The 22,828-nt window shown below is 34.4% G+C and overlaps 1 protein-coding gene and 1 long non-coding RNA gene across 2 annotated transcripts in view; one reads left to right on the top strand and one right to left on the bottom strand.

The window, feature by feature from the left end:
- Window positions 1-22,828, bottom strand: part of LOC138333381 (uncharacterized) — a 401,614-nt gene that overhangs the window by 165,259 nt on the left and 213,527 nt on the right. The gene's annotated exons all lie outside the window — the stretch shown is intronic.
- LOC138333372 (uncharacterized) lies at window positions 20,530-22,576 on the top strand. The gene is made up of 2 exons (XM_069281715.1): window positions 20,530-20,776; window positions 21,016-22,576. The coding sequence occupies exons 1-2, from the start codon at window positions 20,530-20,532 to the stop codon at window positions 22,209-22,211; spliced, it is 1,443 nt and encodes a 480-aa protein (XP_069137816.1). The 3' UTR covers window positions 22,212-22,576.

Raw genomic sequence — 22,828 nt, 5'->3', positions numbered from 1 at the left:
CTTAGCCATTCTAAATCGTAATATTTTTTTCTCGTAGGAGACTCTCGCCCCCCCCCCCCCAAACACCAAAATATCGCACCTTCGGCGCTCGCATTGCAATTTGCGTATTCATTCATTTCCTTTTATCGACGTCACTGTCTATAAATGTATACACGTATTATAGCTTCCCAAAAAGCTAAGAAGGCTACCATATAGCATTATTTATTAGGAAGCAATAATAGGAAAGCTTGACGAATTGTTCTGTTCACAGTTAGCTGTCATAGTTCTTATGACAATTCATTTTTGAAGAATGATAATTGAAATGCTAAATGCACTGTATCTTTAAAAGATAATCAACTTCATGATAATCGTGAAAGGGCCACTAGGCTACCTTTCCGAAACAAAAAATGAAAGTATCTTTAAAACAATTATAACATAGTAAAATTGATAATGATGGCCAAAGATGAGGTTACAACACTAACGAAGTTGAAGTTTTACCGCCTGGCGCAGAAATATTCAACTAACACGACGTCGGGAAACATAATACGACCTGCGTTATGAAACTTAACGTCTTGTCTATTTTAATAAAGTTGCCCCCCCCCTACCCTCAATTACGTTTCATCTTCCTACGCCACTGAGATACGCTGCAAATGCACAGGTGTTCGTTTCTAATATAAGTATAAGTATAATACTGGATTATACTTATATTTATATTAGAAACGAACACCTGTGGTAAATGTATCGGCTATTTCGCTTAATCAGGCCAATGTAACCGATAAAATATAAGTTGCCTCTTAGTGTTGTTATTACATCTACATGTATATCCACTAGCCGGATGAGATTTTCAGCGACCTCGATTTCGAATTCAAATATGCACTCGGTTCTTTCCGTTGTAAATAGTCAATGCCGACAGATACAATTTCTTGTTGTGTTTGGCGATATTTTAACGTTGATAAACATTGCCAATAATTCAAATTGAATGTTGTAATTTCGAAAACTTTCTTATTTCAGGTATAAGAACGTTTGTAGGAAGTCAAAAACCCTAATAAATCTATGTAAATCTAATGATTTAGTAACTTTAATATGAGGGTATATGGATTTATTATTAATAATCAAGATATAACATGCAGTTTTCCACCATTTATTAGAGTGAATAGGTTAATCCGATAGGGAATTTGTAGATTTTGAACATATGATTTTTGTATCCCTTATCAAATTGATGGTTTCATTTCTTCTGATTCTATAATTTACAATAGAGTGTAGGCTTAGTTTATATTGCTTTCCTATGTGCTCTGTTTGTTTGTCTATTCATCCATTTGCTCTAATCAGTTGACCTATTTGTAGCATATTTACTAGGTGTACATTCAGTTAGTATGTTTTTATAGTATCACATAAGCTGTTATAAAACTCATTAGTATCATGTCTATTTATAACGTTTTCCCAGCCTTTTTTTACTCCCAAATATATCTGATAATTTTATCAAAATCAGCATGTTGATATTTAAGAATGTTTTGACGATATGAATGATTTCTAAAAACTGTGTAATAGGTATAGAAATTAATCAATGAATGATGACAACATACAGGAAGAAGTACAACTGCATTTTCATAAGGATTTTGGTATTGGTTAAAACAATACATCAATTGAAGTTGCTGATGTTGGAGCGCTACGAGTAGGTTCATTAATGAAGTTAAATAGATCAAAGACTTACAGTAGTCTACCAAGATGGGAGTATTGTTATAGATGTTAATATTAATGTCACAAGTAATTACTATTATATCAATGTAAATATAATTACTACTAGATTTGATCGCGATCAAAACACGGGATTTCCACCTGTGTAATGATATAAGTAATGTTAGCGAACGGACGATTGCTTGAACGAACGGGCGATGTCACTCAATATTAATCAGAAAGCGTTTCTTACGAAAGTAGTCTGGTCCAACCGAAAAACAGATTTAGGGGAATCCCCTTTTGGGCACTAGATTTCATAGAGAGGTGAATATATCGGAACCTGCTGATTGGATATATTCAGGGTACATCAGTTAATGGTTAATGTATGGGTCGGCAATACATGTAGATGTAAAATTTGTAAAGAATTTTGATGTGAATTTGTTTGGTTCTGTGGTTTCAAAACTCCCGGGTATTTTCTCCAACATAGCACCGGTTTTGCTTAAACATTCGGTGTCACAGGTGACAGCTCTGCCACACACATAAAAGGTTTTTAAACCTGTCAGTTATTGGGTTTGTGCATTACTTTTGTTGTTTGTTTGTTCAAATGTACGTCCTATTAACAGCTAGGGTCAACTAAGGACGGCCTCCCATGTATGCGGTGTAGCTACACATGTGCGTGTATTTACGCAAACATTTGTACATTGTTCATATATACGTGTACATGTAGAACTTAAAACATCCCGAAAAGTATTCAAAACTAAATGAAAAAAGACCTTCGAAACGGCCCGTGTGTAACGAAGGTTAAGCCCAGGACAAAATTTTAACCCGGCTGCTGATTGGCTGGCTTATTATGAATTTCAAAATTAAAAATGTTTTCTGACAGGTAATTATTCCTTGATAACCGTGATATGAATTTGGAAATTCCGATTGAGATTTAAGTTCAAAATATCAATTTTGATAATGAATAGGTAAACACATTAGAATTTTCAGGTTTTTTAAAAGTGCAAAAATTCTCCATTTCTTATAAAGATCTTGGACCAATGCGGAATAACTCGTACGAGTTTTAGTATTAGAGGATTATCTCCCTTTGGTGACATCATGTAATCTCAATTACTGTACGTACAAAATCGCTGAAAGGACAATTGATGTTCTATACCTCCGCCATTTTGAATCATATGACATTGAAATTGGTCAATATATGTGTCTGAGAGCGTGCCCTTTCACATTCGATTCAAAACCTTTCCCTTAAAATTTCTTAAATTACGGTAAAATTTACGTTAAAAAAGTGAATGAAACGGCATATTCATAGGGCTATATTTCGGTCATTTTCTAATTCGTGATTTTGAAATTATAACCCTGAACAGGCAATATGCCAATGTCTACATTCACATAAAATCAACACCCTAAATTAAATGATAAAGGCTCTACGATCTCACAAATTACGGAAAAAAATAAGGAAATGGAACAAATTGACATATTTGAAGAGCTATATTTCCGCCATTTTTCTATAAAACCCCTTTAAAATCCATAACTTTTGAAGACAAAAGTTTATACAACATAGGTATGAAAAATCAACATTGTACATGTAGCGGGTGGAATTTGTTCAATAAATGACAAACCCGCTGGGTTCAGATTCCTTTATGATGTATGTTTATTCCATTTTAAAAACATTCTGTAAATATAATAAAACACAATTAGAATATTCAACTCTCAAAATCATATATCATTCATTCATCACCGAATCACGCGAATAACTTTCAAAGACAAACTTTACATTTCACACAATACCGAAAACGTATTATTGAAAAATAGATATGATATATGAAAGTAAAAACACACACTTACAACACGTATGGTGTATCAATGTAATTGATGTATTCACTACAAAGTATACTAGCTCCGTACGTCATGAGTACGACCATGCAATCACAACAGATTGAACTACAATATAAAAGAACACACAATTCTTACTTCATTTCAGAAATATATACATTGTAACTTAGACATTTTACACACTTTACAATTACAATAATCGGATCACATGTATACAATACATGTTTATCCGTATATATTTCATATTTTAAAAATATCTAAATTATAATAATCACATTCAAACCATTTTCATACTGGGAGAATAGAATAATGTATTAACCAAGATAAAGAACAAATACTAGAACAACCGAAAAGCAAGACTTACCAAAATTAATGAATTTCTCGACCGGGCAAACGAAAAGTCCAACCAAGCACAGGGACGAAATTCAAATATCCCGAAATACAAAAAGATATATATCAAATACGTTAAACTGACCACACTGACCAATCAAACAACTTCGTCAATGTCCGTAACAGTCACATGTCCTGTCCGTCATAAAAATCCGTCAGTGAACACTACTAACGGGTACACAAACATATACGTACATACACATATAGACAAACGCAGCGCTCGCGAATATATACGATATATTACGCACGCGAGTAAAAACACGGCACGGCATATACAATGTATACATACTAATATTATTATTCACTGCAAATTATATATTTGCAATTATTGAAACATCTTTCAAATACACTTTTATACCACTTTTATTTATTACATAAATTCACATAAAATATGACCCTACTACATACATACAGGTTTAAAGGCGCTGAAACGTCTCGCGCAGGGACAAATATAAACTAAAATTTCGATTTTTGATGTCCTATATCTCCGCCATTTTGAATCTTATGACCTTGAAATTGGTCATTTTATGTGTCTTAGAGCATGCTCTTTCACATCCTATTCAAAACATTTCTCTTTGAAATTTCAAAAATTACGGTAAAATTTACGTTAAAAAGTGAACGAAATGCCATATTCAGAGGGCTATATTTCCGCCATTTTCAAATTCATGACTTTGAAATTAAAAGTCTGTACAGAGAATGTGCCAATGTCTATATTTACAAACAATCAACACCTTACAATAAATGATAAAGGTGCTACGAGCTCAGAAATTACGGGACAAAAATATAAGGAAATGACACAAATTGCCATATTTGGAGAGCTATATTTCCGCCATTTTTCTATATAAACCCTTGCAACTCATTTGTTTTCAAAACAAAAGTTCATACAACACAGGTACGAAAAATCAACACCGTACATACAGGTATTAAGGCGCTGAAACGTCTCGGGTAGGGGCAAATATAAACTAAAATTTCGATTTTTGATGTCCTATATCTCCGCCATTTTGGATCATATGACCTTGAATTTGGTCATTTTATGTGCCTGAGAACATGCTCTTTCATATGCGCCCTTCGAAACATTTCTATGGTAAAGTTCATTTTTGACCTTTGTTTGACCTCATTTGACCCCCTAGCGAACTCTTGACCTAGACATAATCTCTGATAACAAATAATAAGAAAAAAAACGTTCGATATCGCGATCTACATAAATAACGAAATTCACACGTTGAACAGCGTACGGTTATGAAGCTATGAACGTTTAAAGTTTGGTCGAAAAAAAAGTTGTTTTTTACGTCTGTGACCTTGACCTTGAACATTATTGTAAAAAAATCGAACGCACATTTCAAGATCTTATGTACGTTCATAACGTGTCCAAAGTTGAGCGTCGTACATTAGTCCGTTAGTGAGATATCCTGCTAACAAGATTTGTGGAAATAAGAAAAAAAAAGATCCGTAAATGGAAATCCCTAAAAACAGAACAATAACAATAGGGATTTCCATCCTCAATGGAAATCCCTAATTATATCAATGTAAGTATGATTACTATTATATCAATGTAAGTATGATTACTATTATATCAATGTAAGTATAACTACTATTATATTAATGTAAGTATAATTACTATTATATCAATGTAAGTATAATTACTATTATATCAATGTAAGTATAATTACTATTATATCAATGTAAGTATAATTACTATTATATCAATGTTAGTATAATTACTATTATATCAATGTAAGTATAATTACTATTATATCAATGTAAGTATAACTACTATTATATCAATGTAAGTATATAATTACTATTATATCAATGTTAGTATATTTACTATTATACCAATGTAAGTATGATTACTATTATATCATTGTAAGTATAACTACTATTATATAAATGTTAGTGTAATCACTATTATATCAATGTAAGTATAATTAGGGATTTCCATTCAGGATGGAAATCCCTATTGTTATTGTTCTGTTTTTTCTTATTATTCTTATTATTTCCACGAAACCTTCTTAACACTTTTTTCTCAAGAACGGAACAAGGTACGACGTTCAAATTTGGACACGTTATGTAGGTACATGAGTGCTTGAAACGTACGTTCGATTTTGTACGATAAAGGTCAAGGTCAAGGTCACAGACATAAAAAACTACTTTTTTTCGAACGAAGTTTAAATGCTCATAACTTCATAACTATACGCTGTACATCGTCCATGTTTAGTTATTCAGGTAGATCGCGATATTGAAAGTTTTTTTCTCATTACATGTTATCAGAGATTATGTCTAGGTCATGAGTTCGCTAGAGGGTCAAATGAGGTCAAACAAAGGTCAAATATGAACTTTACCGTAGAAATGTTCTGAAGGGCGCATATGAAAAGACCATGTTCTCAGGAACATAAAATGACCTATTTTCAAGGTCATATGATCAAAAATGGCGGAGATATAGGACATCAAAAATCGAATTTTTTAGTTTATATTTGTCCTTGCCCGAGACGTTTCAGCGCCTTTAAACCTGTATGTACAGTGTTGATTTCTCATACCTATGTTGTATGAACTTTTGTCTTCAAAAGTTAATTATTTTTAAGGGGTTAAATAGAAAAATGGCGAAAATATAGCTCTCCAAATATGGCAATTTGTTTCATTTTCTTATTTTTGTCCGTTATTTGTGAGCTCGTAGGGCCTTTATCGTCTCATGTAGGTGGTGTTGATTTTTTTGTAAATGTTAGCTTTAGCCTATTGTCTGTACAGGTTTGTTTAATTTCAAAGACACGAACTCGAAAATGGCGGAAATATAGACCTCCGAATATGGCGTTTCGTTCATTTTTTTTAACGTAAATTTTAGCGTAATTCATGAAAAATTCAAAGGTGAAATGTTTTGAATTGGATGTGAAAGATCATGCTTTCAGACACATAAAATGACCAAGTTCAAGGTCATAAGATTCAAAATGGCGGAGATATAGGACATCGAAAAATCGAATTTTTAGTTTATATTTGTCCTTGCACGAGACGTTTCAGCGCCTTTAAACCTGTATGTACAGTGTTGATTTCTCATACCTATGTTGTATGAACTTTTGTCTTCAAAAGTTATTTATTTTTAAGGGGTTAAATAGAAAAATGGCGAAAAATATAGCTCTCCAAATATGGCAATTTGTTTCATTTTCTTATTTTTGTCCGTTATTTGTGAGCTCGTAGGGCCTTTATCGTCTCATGTAGGGTGTTGATTTTTTGTAAATGTTAGCTTTAGCCTATTGTCTGTACAGGTTTTTAATTTCAAACACATGAGTTTGAAAATGGCGGAAATATAGACCTCCGAATATGGCGTTTCGTTCATTTTTTAACGTAAATTTTAGCGTAATTCATGAAAATTCAAAGGTGAAATGTTTTGAATTGGATGTGAAAGATCATGCTTTCAGACACATAAAATGACCAAGTTCAAGGTCATAAGATTCAAAATGGCGGAGATATAGGACATCGAAAATCGAATTTTTAGTTTATATTTGTCCTTGCCCGAGACGTTTCAGCGCCTTTAAACCTGTATGTACAGTGTTGATTTCTCATACCTATGTTGTATGAACTTTTGTCTTCAAAAGTTAATTATTTTTAAGGGGTTAAATAGAAAAATGGCGAAAATATAGCTCTCCAAATATGGCAATTTGTTTCATTTTCTTATTTTTGTCCGTTATTTGTGAGCTCGTAGGGCCTTTATCCTCTCATGTAGGGTGTTGATTTTTTGTAAATGTTAGCTTTAGCCTATTGTCTGTACAGGTTTTTAATTTCAAAGACATGACTTTGAAAATGGCGGAAATATAGACCTCCGAATATGGCGTTTCGTTCATTTTTTACGTAAATTTTAGCGTAATTCATGAAAATTCAAAGGTGAAATGTTTTGAATTGGATGTGAAAGATCATGCTTTCAGACACATAAAATGACCAAGTTCAAGGTCATAAAGATTCAAAATGGCGGAGATATAGGACATCGAAAATCGAAATTTTAGTTTATTATTTGTCCTTGCACGAGACGTTTCAGCGCCTTTAAACCTGTATGTACAGTGTTGGTTTTTCCCTACCTATGTTGTATGAACTTTTGTCTTCAAAAGTTATTGATTTTTAAGGGGTTATATAGAAAAATGGCGGAAATATAGCTCTCCAAATATGGCAATTTGTTTCATTTTCTTATTTTTTTCCGTTATTTGTGAGCTCGTAGGGCCTTTATCATCTCATGTAGAGTGTTGAATTTTTGTAAATATAAGCTTTAGCCTATTGTCTGTACAGGTTTTTTAATTTCAAAGACATGAACTTTGAAAATGGCGGAAATATAGACCTCCGAATATGGCGTTTCGTTCATTTTTTAACGTTAATTTTAGCGTAATTCATGAAAATTCAAAGGTGAAATGTTTTGAATTGGATTGTGAAAGATCATGCTTTCAGACACATAAAAATGACCAAGTTCAAGGGTCATAAGATTCAAAATGGCGGAGATATAGGACATCGAAATTGAAATTTTAGTTTTATATTTGTCCTTGTACGAGAGCGTTTTCAGCGCCTTTAAACCTGTATGTACAGTGTTGATTTTTTATACCTATATGGTATTAACATTTGTCTTCAAAAGTTATATATTTTTTAAGGGGTTGGGTTATATAGAAAAATGGCGGAAATATAGCTCTCCAAATATGGCAATTTGTTTCATTTTCTTATTTTTTTTCCGTTATTTGTGAGCTCGTAGGGCCTTTTATCATCTCATGTAGAGTGTTTGAATTTTTGTAAATATAAGCTTTAGCCTATTGTCTGTACAGGTTTTTAATTTCAAAGACATGAATTTGAAAATGGCGGAAATATAGACCTCCGAATATGGCGTTTCGTTCATTTTTTAACGTAAATTTTAGCGTAAATTCATGAAAATTCAAAGGTGAAATGTTTTGAATTGGATGTGAAAGATCATGCTTTCAGACACATAAAATGACCAATTTCAATGTCATATGATTCAAAATGGCGGAGGTATAGAACTTTCAGCGATTTTGAGTTGTGATTACATGATGTGGCATGTGGCCAAAGGGAGATAATCGGTATATAATACTAAAACTCTAACTGTACGTGTTATTCCGCATTGGTCCAAGATCTTCATAAGAAAAGGAGAATTTTTGCACTTTTAAAAAACCTGAAACTCTAATGTTTTTACCTATTCATTATCAAAATTGATATTTTGAACCTAAATCTCAATCTGAATTTCCAAATTCATATCATGGTTATCAAGGAATAATTACCTGTCAGAAAACATTTTTACTTTTGAAATTCAAGATTAGCCAGCCAATCAGCGGCCGGGTTAAATTTCTGTCCTGGGCTCAATCTTCGTAACACACGGGCCGTTTCGAAGGTCTTTTTTTCTCATTTGGCTGGTTATTACCTATACCCAACTTGAATACTATAATTTCGAGATGTTTTAAGTTCTGCATGAACAATGTACACAATCGCCATGTTTGCGTTAATACACGTACATGTACATGTGTAGCTACACCGCATGTATGGGAGACCGTCCTTACGTGAACCTAACTATTAATAGGATGTACATTTAATCAAAGAAAGGTAATGCACAAACCCAATAACTGACAGTTTCAAAACCTTTTATGTGTGTGGCAGAGCTGTCACATGTGACACCGGCTGTTTAAGCAAAACCGGTGCTATGTTGGGGAAATACACGGCAGTTTTGCAACCACAGAACCAAACAAATTCACATCAAAATTCTTTACAAATTTTACATCTACATCTATTGCCCGACCCACACATTAACCATTAACTAATGTACCCTGAATATATCCAATCAGCAGGCTCCGATATATTCACCTCTCTATGAAATCTTGATTCCCCTGATGAAATCTTGTGCCCAAAAGGGGATTCCCCTAAATCTGTTTTTCGGTTGGACCAGACTACTTTCGTAAGAAACGCTTTCTGATTAATATTGAGTGAGATCTTTCGTTCGTTCAAGCAATCGTCTGTTCGCTAACAATATTTATATATCATACATAGGTGGAAATCCCGTGTTTTGATCGCGATCAAATCTAGTCTCAGTAAGACATATAATATCAATTTCCCTTAATTCTGTCTCATCAACATCACATATATTTAAAGGAATTTCTATATTGTGTGTAAATTTCAAGGTTATACATAGGGCCTGGATTTGTTTTCAACATCCTTACTTCTGATTAATATGAACGAATGCAGCATGGGGGGGGGGATAATGAAACAAAAGAATTTGTGATCAAGTTTCTACTAACGCTATATGATGATGATGCTGCCAAAGAGAGGCTTTAAAAATGTGTTGAATGTATAAATATTGTAGGTATCATGTTACCTCGCCTGCCTGACGCCTGTCTGCACTGTCACATTGGCTGGCACGCCACCATACTAACCTGGATCAAAAATGATTACTATATCGTTGCATATGCATGTGGATACAGCTAAGCATAGACTGAGTGCTGTAGAAAAAATGAGACTGGGCAAGTAAATTGATATGACTATAAAACGTAAAACATACCTGGGCCCGGGGGTGTACATTTATTACAAACATACTGCTAGCTATTTATCATTGATTGATTGAGTCTTATCGACATTTGGTTTACATCTAACTTTAGTGGATATCGCTCCTAATCTAACGGTAAGTATACTTAATGTGAATAATATAAAAATTATTTTATAATGCAATCGGTCGTTAATCTAATCCATATATACAATCATAATAAATAATGATTTAAAAGCCAGTGGTAATTATAATATCTTAAGTCTACTAATCATAGCGTTTCAATATGTTGCCGCCTAGACTTGTACTTGGGTTACGCCCTGTTTCAGAAATTATGACGATAGTGTCTGGAGGTTGTTCAGGCTGGAAATTTATTTGGCTACCGACTTGGAGTAATTATTCATAATGTTTTTTCAAATTATTAGAAAATTAATTTTTTAAAGTCATGCATCGTATTTGGGTGTTGAATATGTAATCATGACGCCTATCTTTTAACAGAAAACTGCTAGTAAACATACCCCCCAATTTCTCCCCTCGTGCCTTGTTAAAATCTCGGAAAGCTTTTTCACTCCGCTTAGCGAGGTGAAAAGAACAGTAGTTCTTCCATGAATAAGCTCCAAACCACAAATAGTCACCCGGTTTCCCATAAAAGGTAAGTGTACAGAAATTTCACATTTGTGTGTGTTGGCACGGAGTGGGCGTGATTTTTCAGTTACACCTTGTCTCCGACATTGTTAGGACCCAGAATATCAGTATCATGAGAAACCCAGCAGCTAAATTCAAAATACACAATTTAATTTCTTATACAATATTGTAATATTAAGATGTTTTACAATATCTAAAGTTTTTGGTGGTGGTACAAGAAGTATACAGATGATTTAAATGTGTTACTTATCAGTTTGCGGATTGTCCTGGTATATATCCTTGTTCCTTCCTGGTTTTCAAAATTAACTATTTTTTCTCAAATCCAGGATGATTATGATTTGCGCCACATATTGTTATGTAATAATTTACCTGGCATGTATGACTAAATCCACAACAACGTGTTGTTATAATCCTCAGATTAATCAGTCAAGAGTCACAATAGCTATCCCCAATAAGAATCTCTTTATCGCCACTGTACATTTCTTGATATGGTCTCATTACAGGTCTCATTTTAACAGTTTCCTTCCCAAATTTACAGGGTTCTTGATTCACTGTGGACTATGGGTGGTTTATATATGCTAAACCTTAATCATGAATATTGGGAGAACCCTTCTAATTCTAGAAAATCAATCTAACTAAAAAAAACATATAACTACCTAGAAAATTTGATCGGCGATCAAAACACGGGATTTCCACCTATAGTTAATGACGATAAGTAATGTAAGCGAACAGACCGATTGCTTGAACGAACGAACGATCTCACTCAATATATAATCAGAAAGCGTTTTCTTAACGTAAGTAGTCTGAGTCCAACCGAAAAAACAGATTTAGGGGAATCCCCCGTTTGGGCACAAGATTTCAAAGAGAGGATTGAATATATTGGAGAGCCATGCTGATTTGGATATATTCAGGGCTACACCCCAGTTAATTGGTTTATGTGTGGGTCGGACAATACATGTAGATGTAAAAATTGTAAAGAAACGCTTTGATAACTACATTTAACCTGAATAGTAGCATTACGTTAACACGGTTCCACTCTATAGGTTTCTGTGATCTCAAAACGGCCGGGTTTTTTCACCAAGATTGAACCGGTTGACCGGTTGTGTTTGAAACATCCGGTGTCACAGGTGACAGCTCTGCCACACACAATAAAAGGTTTTTAAACCTGTCAGTTATTGGGTTTGTGCATTACTTTTGTTGTTTGTTTGTTCAAATGTACGTCCTATTAACAGCTAGGGTCACGTAAGGACGGCCTCCCATGTATGCGGTGTAGCTACACATGTACGTGTATTTACGCAAACATGTGTACATTGTTCATATATACGTGTACATGTAGAACTTAAAACATCTCGAAAAGTATTCAAAAACTAAATGAAGAATAGACCTTCGAAACGGCCCGTGTGTATGAGCCCAGGACAGAATTTTAACCCGGCCGCTGATTGGCTGGCTAATTATGAATTTCAAAATTAAAAATGTTTTCTGACAGGTAATTATTCCTAGATAAACCATGATATGAATTTGGAAATTCATATTGAGATTTATGTTCAAAATATCAATTTGATAATGAATAGGTAAAAACATTAGAATTTCAGGTTTTTTTAAAGTGCAAAAACTTCTCCTTTTTCTTATGAAGATCTTGAACCCAATGCGGAATAACACGTACGATTAGAGTTTTAGTATTAGATACCAATTATCTCCCTTTGGCCACATGCCACATCATGTAATCACAACTCAAAATCGCTGAAAGTTCTATACCTCCACCACTTTGAATCATATATGACATTGAAATTGGTCATTTTATGTATCTGAAAGCATGAATTTTCACATCCAATTCAAAACATTTCACCTTTGAATTTTCATGAATTACGCTAAAATTTACTTTAAAAAATGAACGAAACGCCATATTCGGACGGTCTATATTTCCGCCATTTTCAAATTTCATGTGTTTGAAATTAAAAAACCTGTACAGACAATAGGCTAAAGCTAACATTTACAAAAAATCACACTACACCCTACATGAGACGATAAAAGGTCCTACGAGCTCACAAAATAACAGACAAAAATAAGAAAATGAAACAAATTGCCATATTTGGAGAGCTATATTTTTCGCCATTTTTCTATTTAACCCCTTAAAAATAATTAACTTTTGAAGACAAAAGTTCATACAACATAGGTATGAGAAATCAACACTGTACATACAGGTTTAAAGGCGCTGAAACGTCCTCGGGCAAGGACAAATATAACTAAAAATTCGATTTTCGATGTCCTATATCTCCGCATTTTGAATCTTATGACCTTGAACTTGGTCATTTTATGTGTCTGAAAGCATGATCTTTCACATCCAATTCAAACATTTCACCTTTGAATTTTTCATGAATTACGCTAAAATTTACGTAAAAAAATGAACGAAACGCCATATTCGGAGGTCTATATTTCCGCCATTTTCGAGTTCATGTCTTTGAAATTAAAAACCTGTACAGACAATAGGCTAAAGCTAACATTTACAAAAAATCAACACCCTACATGAGACGATAAAGGCCCTACGAGCTCACAAATAACGGACAAAAAATAAGAAAATGAGAAACAAATTGCCATATTTGGAGAGCTATATTTTCGCCATTTTTCTATTTAACCCCTTAAAAATAAGGAAGACAAAAGTTCATACAACATAGGTATGAGAAATCAACACTGTACATACAGGTTTAAAGGCGCTGAAACGTCTCGGGCAAGGACAAATATAAACTAAAAATTCGATTTTTGATGTCCTATATCTCCGCCATTTTTTGATCATATGACCTTGAAATAGGTCATTTTATGTTCCTGAGAACATGGTCTTTCATATGCGCCCTTCAGAACATTTCTACGGTAAAGTTCATATTTGACCTTTGTTTGACCTCATTTGACCCTCTAGCGAACTCATGACCTAGACATAATCTCTGATAACATGTAATGAGAAAAAAACTTTCAATATCGCGATCTACCTGAATAACTAAACATGGACGATGTACAGCGTATATAGTTATGAAGTTATGAGCATTTAAACTTCGTTCGAAAAAAGTAGTTTTTTATGTCTGTGACCTTGACCTTGACCTTTATCGTACAAAATCGAACGTACGTTTCAAGCACTCATGTACCTACATAACGTGTCCAAATTTGAACGTCGTACCTTGTTCCGTTCTTGAGAAAAAGTGTTAAGAAGGTTTCGTGGAAATAATAAGAATAATAAGAAACTAGATTTGATCGCGATCAAAACACGGGATTTCCAATCCAGGAAATAATCATGTTATCGATCAGACGATCGCTTTGATAATTTTTCTCTTCGCATCAAATCGAACTATCTGTAATGAACGAACAAACGGTCGAAAGAACGAACAAACGCACACCCGAAAAGAAAGAAAAGAAAACAATAACTATCGAGCGAAAATAGCAAACGAACAAAAAGAAAGAAAGAACGAATATAATGATTACATACACAATGTATCTGGTTGAACACGGGTATCAACATGTCCTTCCTTCCATCCGTCTTTTAATCGGCCTGTGCACTCGTCCTTACAGACAGGACACACTGCATTTGCCACGAACATACTTCCAGATATAATTTTATTAACTCAGATAAACAAACAATCGAACACGTGAATTAATGGACAGACAGATGGAAAGACACACGCGATACGATGATCACAATTTGCACACATGGGCGAACAAACAGCGCTGAAAAAGTTGAAAGTTAGAACGCATTACGATGAAATAAATATACACATAGTAACACATACATGAACTGGCATATTTTTTGCCTGCTGTAACGATACAGTAAAATCTCAAATAATTGAAGATGAAGGGACTATCTTAAAAAGTTATATTCATCTAGACTTCGACACATAAACTGTCTAGACAGAGCACCTAGTTGTGTTTTAGTTGATGTTATCACTTACAAAGTTTTTAAGTTTTGAAATTTTGTTTTCAATTTACAATTTTATGGAACTGATGCAATAAAATCAACTAAATGGATCGCTGCCTGTCGTGTGAAACATACATGTGTATTGAACGGATCACTGCCTAAGATGGAATATTAAAAATATATACCATATTTTAAATGAAATCTCATTTTGTGTGATGTATGTGAAATGAAGCCGCCACTATGGAAAGCCATAGCTGTCTTATGCGGTAAATCTCTAATATATTATGTGGTTTTTTGTCGTTATATTATGTGGTTTTGTCGTTATATTATGTGGTTTTGTCTTTATATGATGTGGTTTTGTCTTTATATGATGTGGTTTTGTCTTTACATTATGTGCATACACCAATATATATGATGTGGTTTTGTCTTTATATGATGTGTGCTTTTGTCTTTATATGATGTGCACGTGGCCTTGTCTTTATATTATGTGCTTTGGTCATTATATTATGTGCATACACCATATATTATGTGGTCATTTCTTTATATCGAAACACCAATATATCAAACGTTTTGATGATTGAGTTGGAACTAAATGTCCGGGGCCGTGTTTGACCGACATGCATTCAAACGTCTTCTTGAGAGAGACTGTTTTAATTCCCGCGAAAAAATAGAGAAGCTACTATGAGAAATCGATCTCACAGCCCTACATCCTAACTTCTAAACGAACAAATACGATACAAATCTATGTCGGAGTTTATCTGACAAAGTGCTAATAAAACCCTCTGGTTACAGACAATCGGAGACAGGGTGCGTTTCAGAGAGGCCGTAGGACGGCGGGGTGGAAAACGGTAACCTATGACCATCCTTGGAATGAAATTTATAAGTTATCCCTTCTTCGGACTTATTAACATTAAGGTTCCAACAGCTAAGCTAAATTTTTATATGACCAAAACAGTTAACAGTTTTTTACCATCAGTAGGTAACAGAGTAATTTTAGAAAAAGACTGTTGAATGTTAAATAACAGAGTTTATTAGATCAATACAAAATATCCGTATCCGATTTTAATATTGAAAATCAATCGGTTAATTTGATTGATCGATTATCAATTTCCAACCGATTCCCATCACTAGTAAAAATAGAAGTATTACCGAATGTTGTCGGAAATGGATGTAGCATAGCAAATATTGTCTGTTCAAATGCTATCGTTTTTGTGTTTGTTGTTTTTTTTTTTTTTTTTTTTTTTTTTGCAGTAAATAAAGTGGCACTTCGGGTCGATTTATGAATTTTGAGTGTTTTATACTTAATAGCTATCGATTAACTCGAGATCTTTTGTAGCATTTGTGTGCAAATAATACCATTCATAGTTTGGGAAAATAGTGTTGTACATATATTTCCCATTTTATTTTTTTTCTGCACCCCATACTTGCAAATATTTTCAATTTTAAACAGCAAAATCATTCAGCTTCCACTGAAGAAAAAATATTTCTCAAGAAGACGTTTAGATGTGTGTTTGGTCAAACAACGACCCCAGAAATTTAGTTCCAACTGAATCATTAAAACGTTTGATATATTGGTGTTTCGATATAAAGAAATGACCACGTAATATATTGGTGTATGCACATAATATATTGGTGTTTGCACATCATATGTTGGTGTATGCACATAATATAAAGACAAAACCACATCATATAAAGACAAAAGCACATCATATATTGGTGTATGCACATAATATAAAGACAAAACCACATAATATAAAGACAAAACCACATCATATATTGGTGTATGCACATAATATAAAGACAAAACCACATCATATATTGGTGTATGCACATAATATAAAGACAAAACCACATCATATAAAGACAAAACCACATCATATATTGGTGTATGCACATAATATAAAGACAAAACCACATCATATATTGGTGTATGCACATAATATAAAGACAAAACCACATCATATAAAGACAAAACCACATCATATATTGGTGTATGCACATAATGTAAAGACAAAACCACATCATATAAAAGACAAAAACCACATAATATAACGACAAAACCACATAATATAACGACAAAACCACATAATATATTAGAGATTTACCGCATAAGACAGTAATGGCTTTCCATACGCCACATTTCAACAACTATATGTGGTTATTAACACACAACACTGCGTGTGTTAGTTCGCAAAACCTGCCTATATCACTAGGCTCTTAAAATGTGTTTGCCTAATATATAGTTAGCTCGCAATGCCTCTTAAAACATGAAATCGTATGAAAGATTTGGCCTACGCTACGTCAGCGGCATATTTCTAATACATCGCGGTACCGCCGCCGTGTTCAATTTGATGCTACATTGCCGTGAAAAACTTATCGAAGCTTGATCAAAACGTGTAAAACGTAGCAGACCTCAACAGATCGTAACAGGCCTAGAGAGATCGTAGTGGTATCCTTGATAGACCGTGCTAAAGCCGTAGTGTACCTTTAAACCTCCCGGAACAGCACTTTCCCCTATATCTTCGGTCCACCACGTAATCCGTAAAAGACCGTGGCAAAACTTTACAAGACCTAGCTCAACTTGAATACTGAGACAAAAATAGCCAAAATTCCACGGCGCACCACGTTTCGGTCAAACGGGGCTACCGTGGTCGCCGGGAACATAGTGTAAACCTAGCATAATGAAACAATATTCATTGCCGAAAATGTCATTTCAAACTCGTATTAATAACAAAATGTGTTAAAAGAAAAGAAAATCTTACGTATATTTGGTATAAATATAAAATCATTATAGCCAAGTGCAAATATTTTTTCTCACTTAATCTGCCTTTTGCAATAATAGCTTTGGTATAATTTGATGAACGTTCACTGCCTAAGATGGGATTTAAAACTTTATCTGTAAATGAAATCTCAATATTTTGTGCGATTTATATGTAAATTTGTTTAATTTTTGTTTATACACAATACACATACCTATATTCATATTTTTCTGTAACAAGCTTTCTGCTCTTGTGATTTATATTTCATACTGAATTTACCTTAGGTTGTAATCAGGGCATCAATGCAGACACATAGGGAAGAGGAGGGGGGGGGGGGGGTCAGGGAATATAGTTGGATGAGGGAGTAGATAAGGCCTTTGTTTATTTATGGGAGTTTGGCAGGTCATTTCAATTGAGGTCAAGCAGTCAGGGCTAATGTCATTATATTGTTGTGAATATCTAAGGGAGGGGTGTTTATTAGGGTCTGGATAAGGAAGGGCAGTGATGTCAGAAATTGAGTGGGGTCTTACACGTGGTGTGGGTGTGTGTACATAATTTAGGGTATTATAGTTTAGGGGATCTAGCCTTTAACCAAGCAGTAGAGGACACTTGCTTCGACAGCGTCCTTAGTTAGCTTAAGCTGATTAGTCACATGACCAAGACAGTCAATTATGATTGGGCAAATCTTATGTGACAGGAATATTAGGTACTAGGTAGCTGGGCTCTGGTCAATTTCATAATTCTTGGAACAGAGTCATTTGCTTGTTATTGTCCCAGATACTCCGAAAGTTTATGTTGTTTTGTTAATTACATAACTTTAATTATATTTTATTGTAATATGCTTTCTGATGATACCGGCTGAGGTGCTATCCCTGGTAAATAAAGTCGTCCCTGGTAGAAAAAATTCTTAACCTGATACCGGTGGGGACGCCCCCGGTAAATAAGGTCCCCGGTAGGAAAAATTGACTTCAAACCAGATGGGTCCGCCCCTGGTAAATAAGGTCACCCCTAAATGCATGGTAGAAGTCTACCTGCAATATTTCTAAAGTATAACCTGATACCAGATGGGTCATCCCTGGTAAAATTAAGAGTAGAAGTCTACCTGTATAACAAGTATGTTTTGTAGTCATACGAGTAACTCCCAAGAAGCCACATGCTAGGTTATTTAGTCATAGTTTAGATTGTAGGGTTTTATTTGTAAATTTCATAGTATGATTTAATTGCTTTTGAATTAGATAGATGTATCAGTAATAAAGCAATTGGAATATAATTTTGCCTCATTGTATTGTGTGTAAAGCGAAATAGAGTCACCGCTTTTGTATAAAACAAGTTCTGTATATTTTACAATATATTTATTGATTAACACGTAACACTGTGCGCCTCAGTGGCGGCCTAATCTAACAGTATCCAAAGAACGATTATATATTAATATTTTCAAAACGTGAAAACACATCTTTATTGTGCTTATTTTTGTCCTTATGCAGTCTTGTAAATGCATTCTATACCTTTAGTTTCATGGCCAAAAGGACGCAATTCGAGTTGTCTTCGTGACCGGGCGCGATCGTGTATTTAACTTTGATGACAGTATTTTGATGGCAATATTTCTGCCATTTTGTATTATATGACCTTGCAACTCAAAACTGTTTTAGACATCGTTCCATAGTATATACCTACATGATAACTTTGATGACAGTATTTTGATGGCAATATTTCTGCCATTTTGTATGATATGACCTTGAAACTCAAAACTGTTATAGACATCGTTCCATAGAATATACCTACATGAATGTGCGACAATTGGCCATTTAATAGCAAATTGTAAATTCGCTGAGTTCCCGTTAAAATCATCCAAATGTATGTACCATATTAGTTCTTGTCTTTACGCTTTATGTATGTTAAGATGAGAGCCTTTGTGAAAAATGTGTAAAATGACCGACAAACTTGTCGATATAGCTACCTACTGGGTCTAGACAGTGCCCATAATTGTGGTTTAGTTGATGTTATCTGTTAAATGTTTCTAAGTTTTAAAAGATTCTTTAAATTGCACTTTAATGGAAATGATGCAATAAAATCAACTGAATGGATCACTTCCTGTCGTGTCTCTGGACTTTCAAACTTCAAACTTTATTATTAGTCAATTTTCAAAAGACAACTGTGTACAGAAACATATTTACAACATTCAACAAATGTAACATAGATAGAGGACAAATTACAATGTATATAACTTTTTGTGAAACATACATGTGCATTGAACAGATCACTGCCTAAGATGGGGTAATAAGATATACTATATCTATAAATGAAACCTCAACATTTTGTGTGGTTTATGTGAAATGAAGCCGCCACTTTTGTATAATTAATTTTTCTTTGTTTTCATACTTAATCCGACTTTCTGATTGGCCGATATTTTTTTTGCATACCTCTATGAAAAAAAAATAAGCGCCACCTACAAAATCTACGGAACTACTTTCGTCGGACATCCAATGTCGGTAAACATCAAAGGGATATGGATCCCTTTGATCTTCAACACGGAGCTTCCGTTTATAAAATTAAACAAAAAGAAACACTGGTTTAAAATTGTTTCAATTGAAGCAAAATTGTATTTTTTTAAAACTAAGGCAATAAAATAGTATTTGCCAAAAAAACAAACTTTGAATAAAGAAATAAAAGTTTGGTATGCGTCGTCTGCTAGGGCTTCTGTTTAGCTACTGTGCAAGCAGATTTGAGGCTCTCAAAATGGCAAGCTTTAACTTAGGAAAACCTAAAGATATTCTACAATTAGAAGAAAATATTACGGAAGTAGAGGACTTAGAAATGAACAGTGAAGATTGAACAACATTTTAATGACTTTGTTCGATATTCCGAATGGAATATCAACATCTGTTTCACCAGAAGAGGCCAGAGCCGAAATGGCCGAAGCCATGAATGTGCCCGAGATTGAAAATTTTGTACGATCAGAAAATCAACATGTTCCTACACCACAACAGAGGTTTAAAGAATATTCTGAAGAAGATCTGAAAGCACTGGAAGAATCGAGACAATCCAAATCTACCAAAAATAATACGAAATGGGGGATGAAACTGTTCCAAGGTACGTTAAAATAAAATAATCTCCTGTCATAATAAAAATGTTTTCTTCCGGCCAGGACTCGAACCTGGATCATTCCATAACGGAAAGTTTTTCCTTAAACTACCAGAATGTTGAAAACAATTTCATTACAAACAGACGATTTAATAAAATTCAATGACGTAAATAACATTAAATAATATCAATATTTTTTTAGATCAATTATAAACTTCGATTATCAATCAATATAATTACATTTTTAGATTGGAATATGGAGGTGTATGGACAAGAAGTTCCAATGGCTACAATCAATGAAGGAGACCTATGTCAAAAACTCCGTCAATTTTATGCAGAGGCCACACCCAAGACTAGGAATTCTGGCAGTGGACCTACTGAATATCACAAGAACACTTTAATAAATGTCCGAGCCGCTATAAATCGTCACTTGCACGATCTTGGACGCACAGAAATAGATATCGTGCGAAGCATTACATTCAAATCGGCCAATAACATGTTGGACGCCAAGTTAAAACACAATGTCCGCAGTGGGTTATCGCGGCCAACTCAGCACAAATCAATTATTTCGAAACAGGACTTTGAACTAATTAACACGTACCTTAATTCCGGTGATAATCCTGTCCTGTTGAGGTACCGGGTGTGGGTTGATCTCGCAATTCACTTTGTCAGTAGGGGACTTGAGTTTCATATCCAGCTAACTCCGAACTCCTTTCAGTTTCTGAATGATGAAAACGAACATACCTATGTTTCAATTTCCCACGAGACCACTCAAAAAAACAAACAAGGAGGGTTGAATAGCACAGAGGCACCATGCTCAGATAAAAGAATGTATGCCACAGATTCCGAAACTTGTCCTGTGAAGGCATTACGGAAATTCCTGTCCAAAACTCCTCCAAATGCTCCGTATGTTTTTAATAATTGCAACAAAACCGCAATGGTCTCTCCGACGACATCTCCATTCTGGTACACCGACAAGCCGCTCAAACAATACCAATTTGGAAGATTTATGGGAGATATCTCTCGCAACGCTAAATGCACACAACACTACACCGCGCACTGTCTCCGGGCCACAGCTATACAAGCGATGAGCGATGCTGGTTTCGAACTTAGACATATTATGTTCATGTCCGGCCATAAGAACGAAAGTTCCGTTAGAAGTTATAGTCGTGGATGTACTACGGGTCAAAAGCACAAGCTAAGTACCGTTCTTTCTGCTGTTGTACAACCAAACAGCGATCCCAAGTCCAACACATCATGTCGTGATGACGAGCTCGTAATGGCCGCGCCCGCTAGCCTGAATCCGGGAACACATGTACAGATGGTCCCACAGCAAAACACAAGAGTTGCTTCTTCTAACAACTTTATGTCGTCAGGACTTCTGACAAACTCCGTTTTCACAAACTGTGTGTTTAACTTTGGTCAGCAACCGAATAACATGTAAAAAGGCTTGTCATGCAGTAGCCTAATGTGCACCGCTTCCTTTCGAGCTGCCTAGCGCTCCATGTCCAGTTTACCTGACTGCGGTGCAATCGATTAATGCGCGCAGAGATGCAAAGAAATAGTTTCGTTATTAAAATCAGTTAAAATGGTTATGTGTGTTTTTCTTCTTAAACATAATGTCATTTAAAATTAATTATAAGCATTGATATCATTATTTTTTAATTTCATCGGGGTATGAAAAAAAAATTGTTTGCAAACTTTTGTGAGAATCCGCTACGCGGATTCACACAGTTTGCAAACAATTTTTTTTTCATACCCCGATGAAATTAAAAAATAATGATATCAATGCTTAAATAATTAATTTTTCTTTGTTTTCATACTTAATCCGACTTTCTGATTGGCCGATATTTTTTTTGCATACCTCTATGAAAAAAAAATAAGCGCCACCTACAAAATCTACGGAACTACTTTCGTCGGACATCCAATGTCGGTAAACATCAAAGGGATATGGATCCCTTTGATCTTCAACACGGAGCTTCTGTTTATAAAATAAACAAAAAAAGAAACACTGGTTTAAAATTGTTTCAATTGAAGCAAAATTGTATTTTTTTAAATAAG

The sequence above is a fragment of the Argopecten irradians genome, chromosome 10, assembly GCF_041381155.1.
Source record: "Argopecten irradians isolate NY chromosome 10, Ai_NY, whole genome shotgun sequence".
NCBI classification, from domain to species: Eukaryota; Metazoa; Mollusca; class Bivalvia; order Pectinida; family Pectinidae; genus Argopecten; species Argopecten irradians.
Note: the sequence above shows the minus strand (reverse complement) of the source record. Positions and strands in the feature narration are given on the sequence as shown.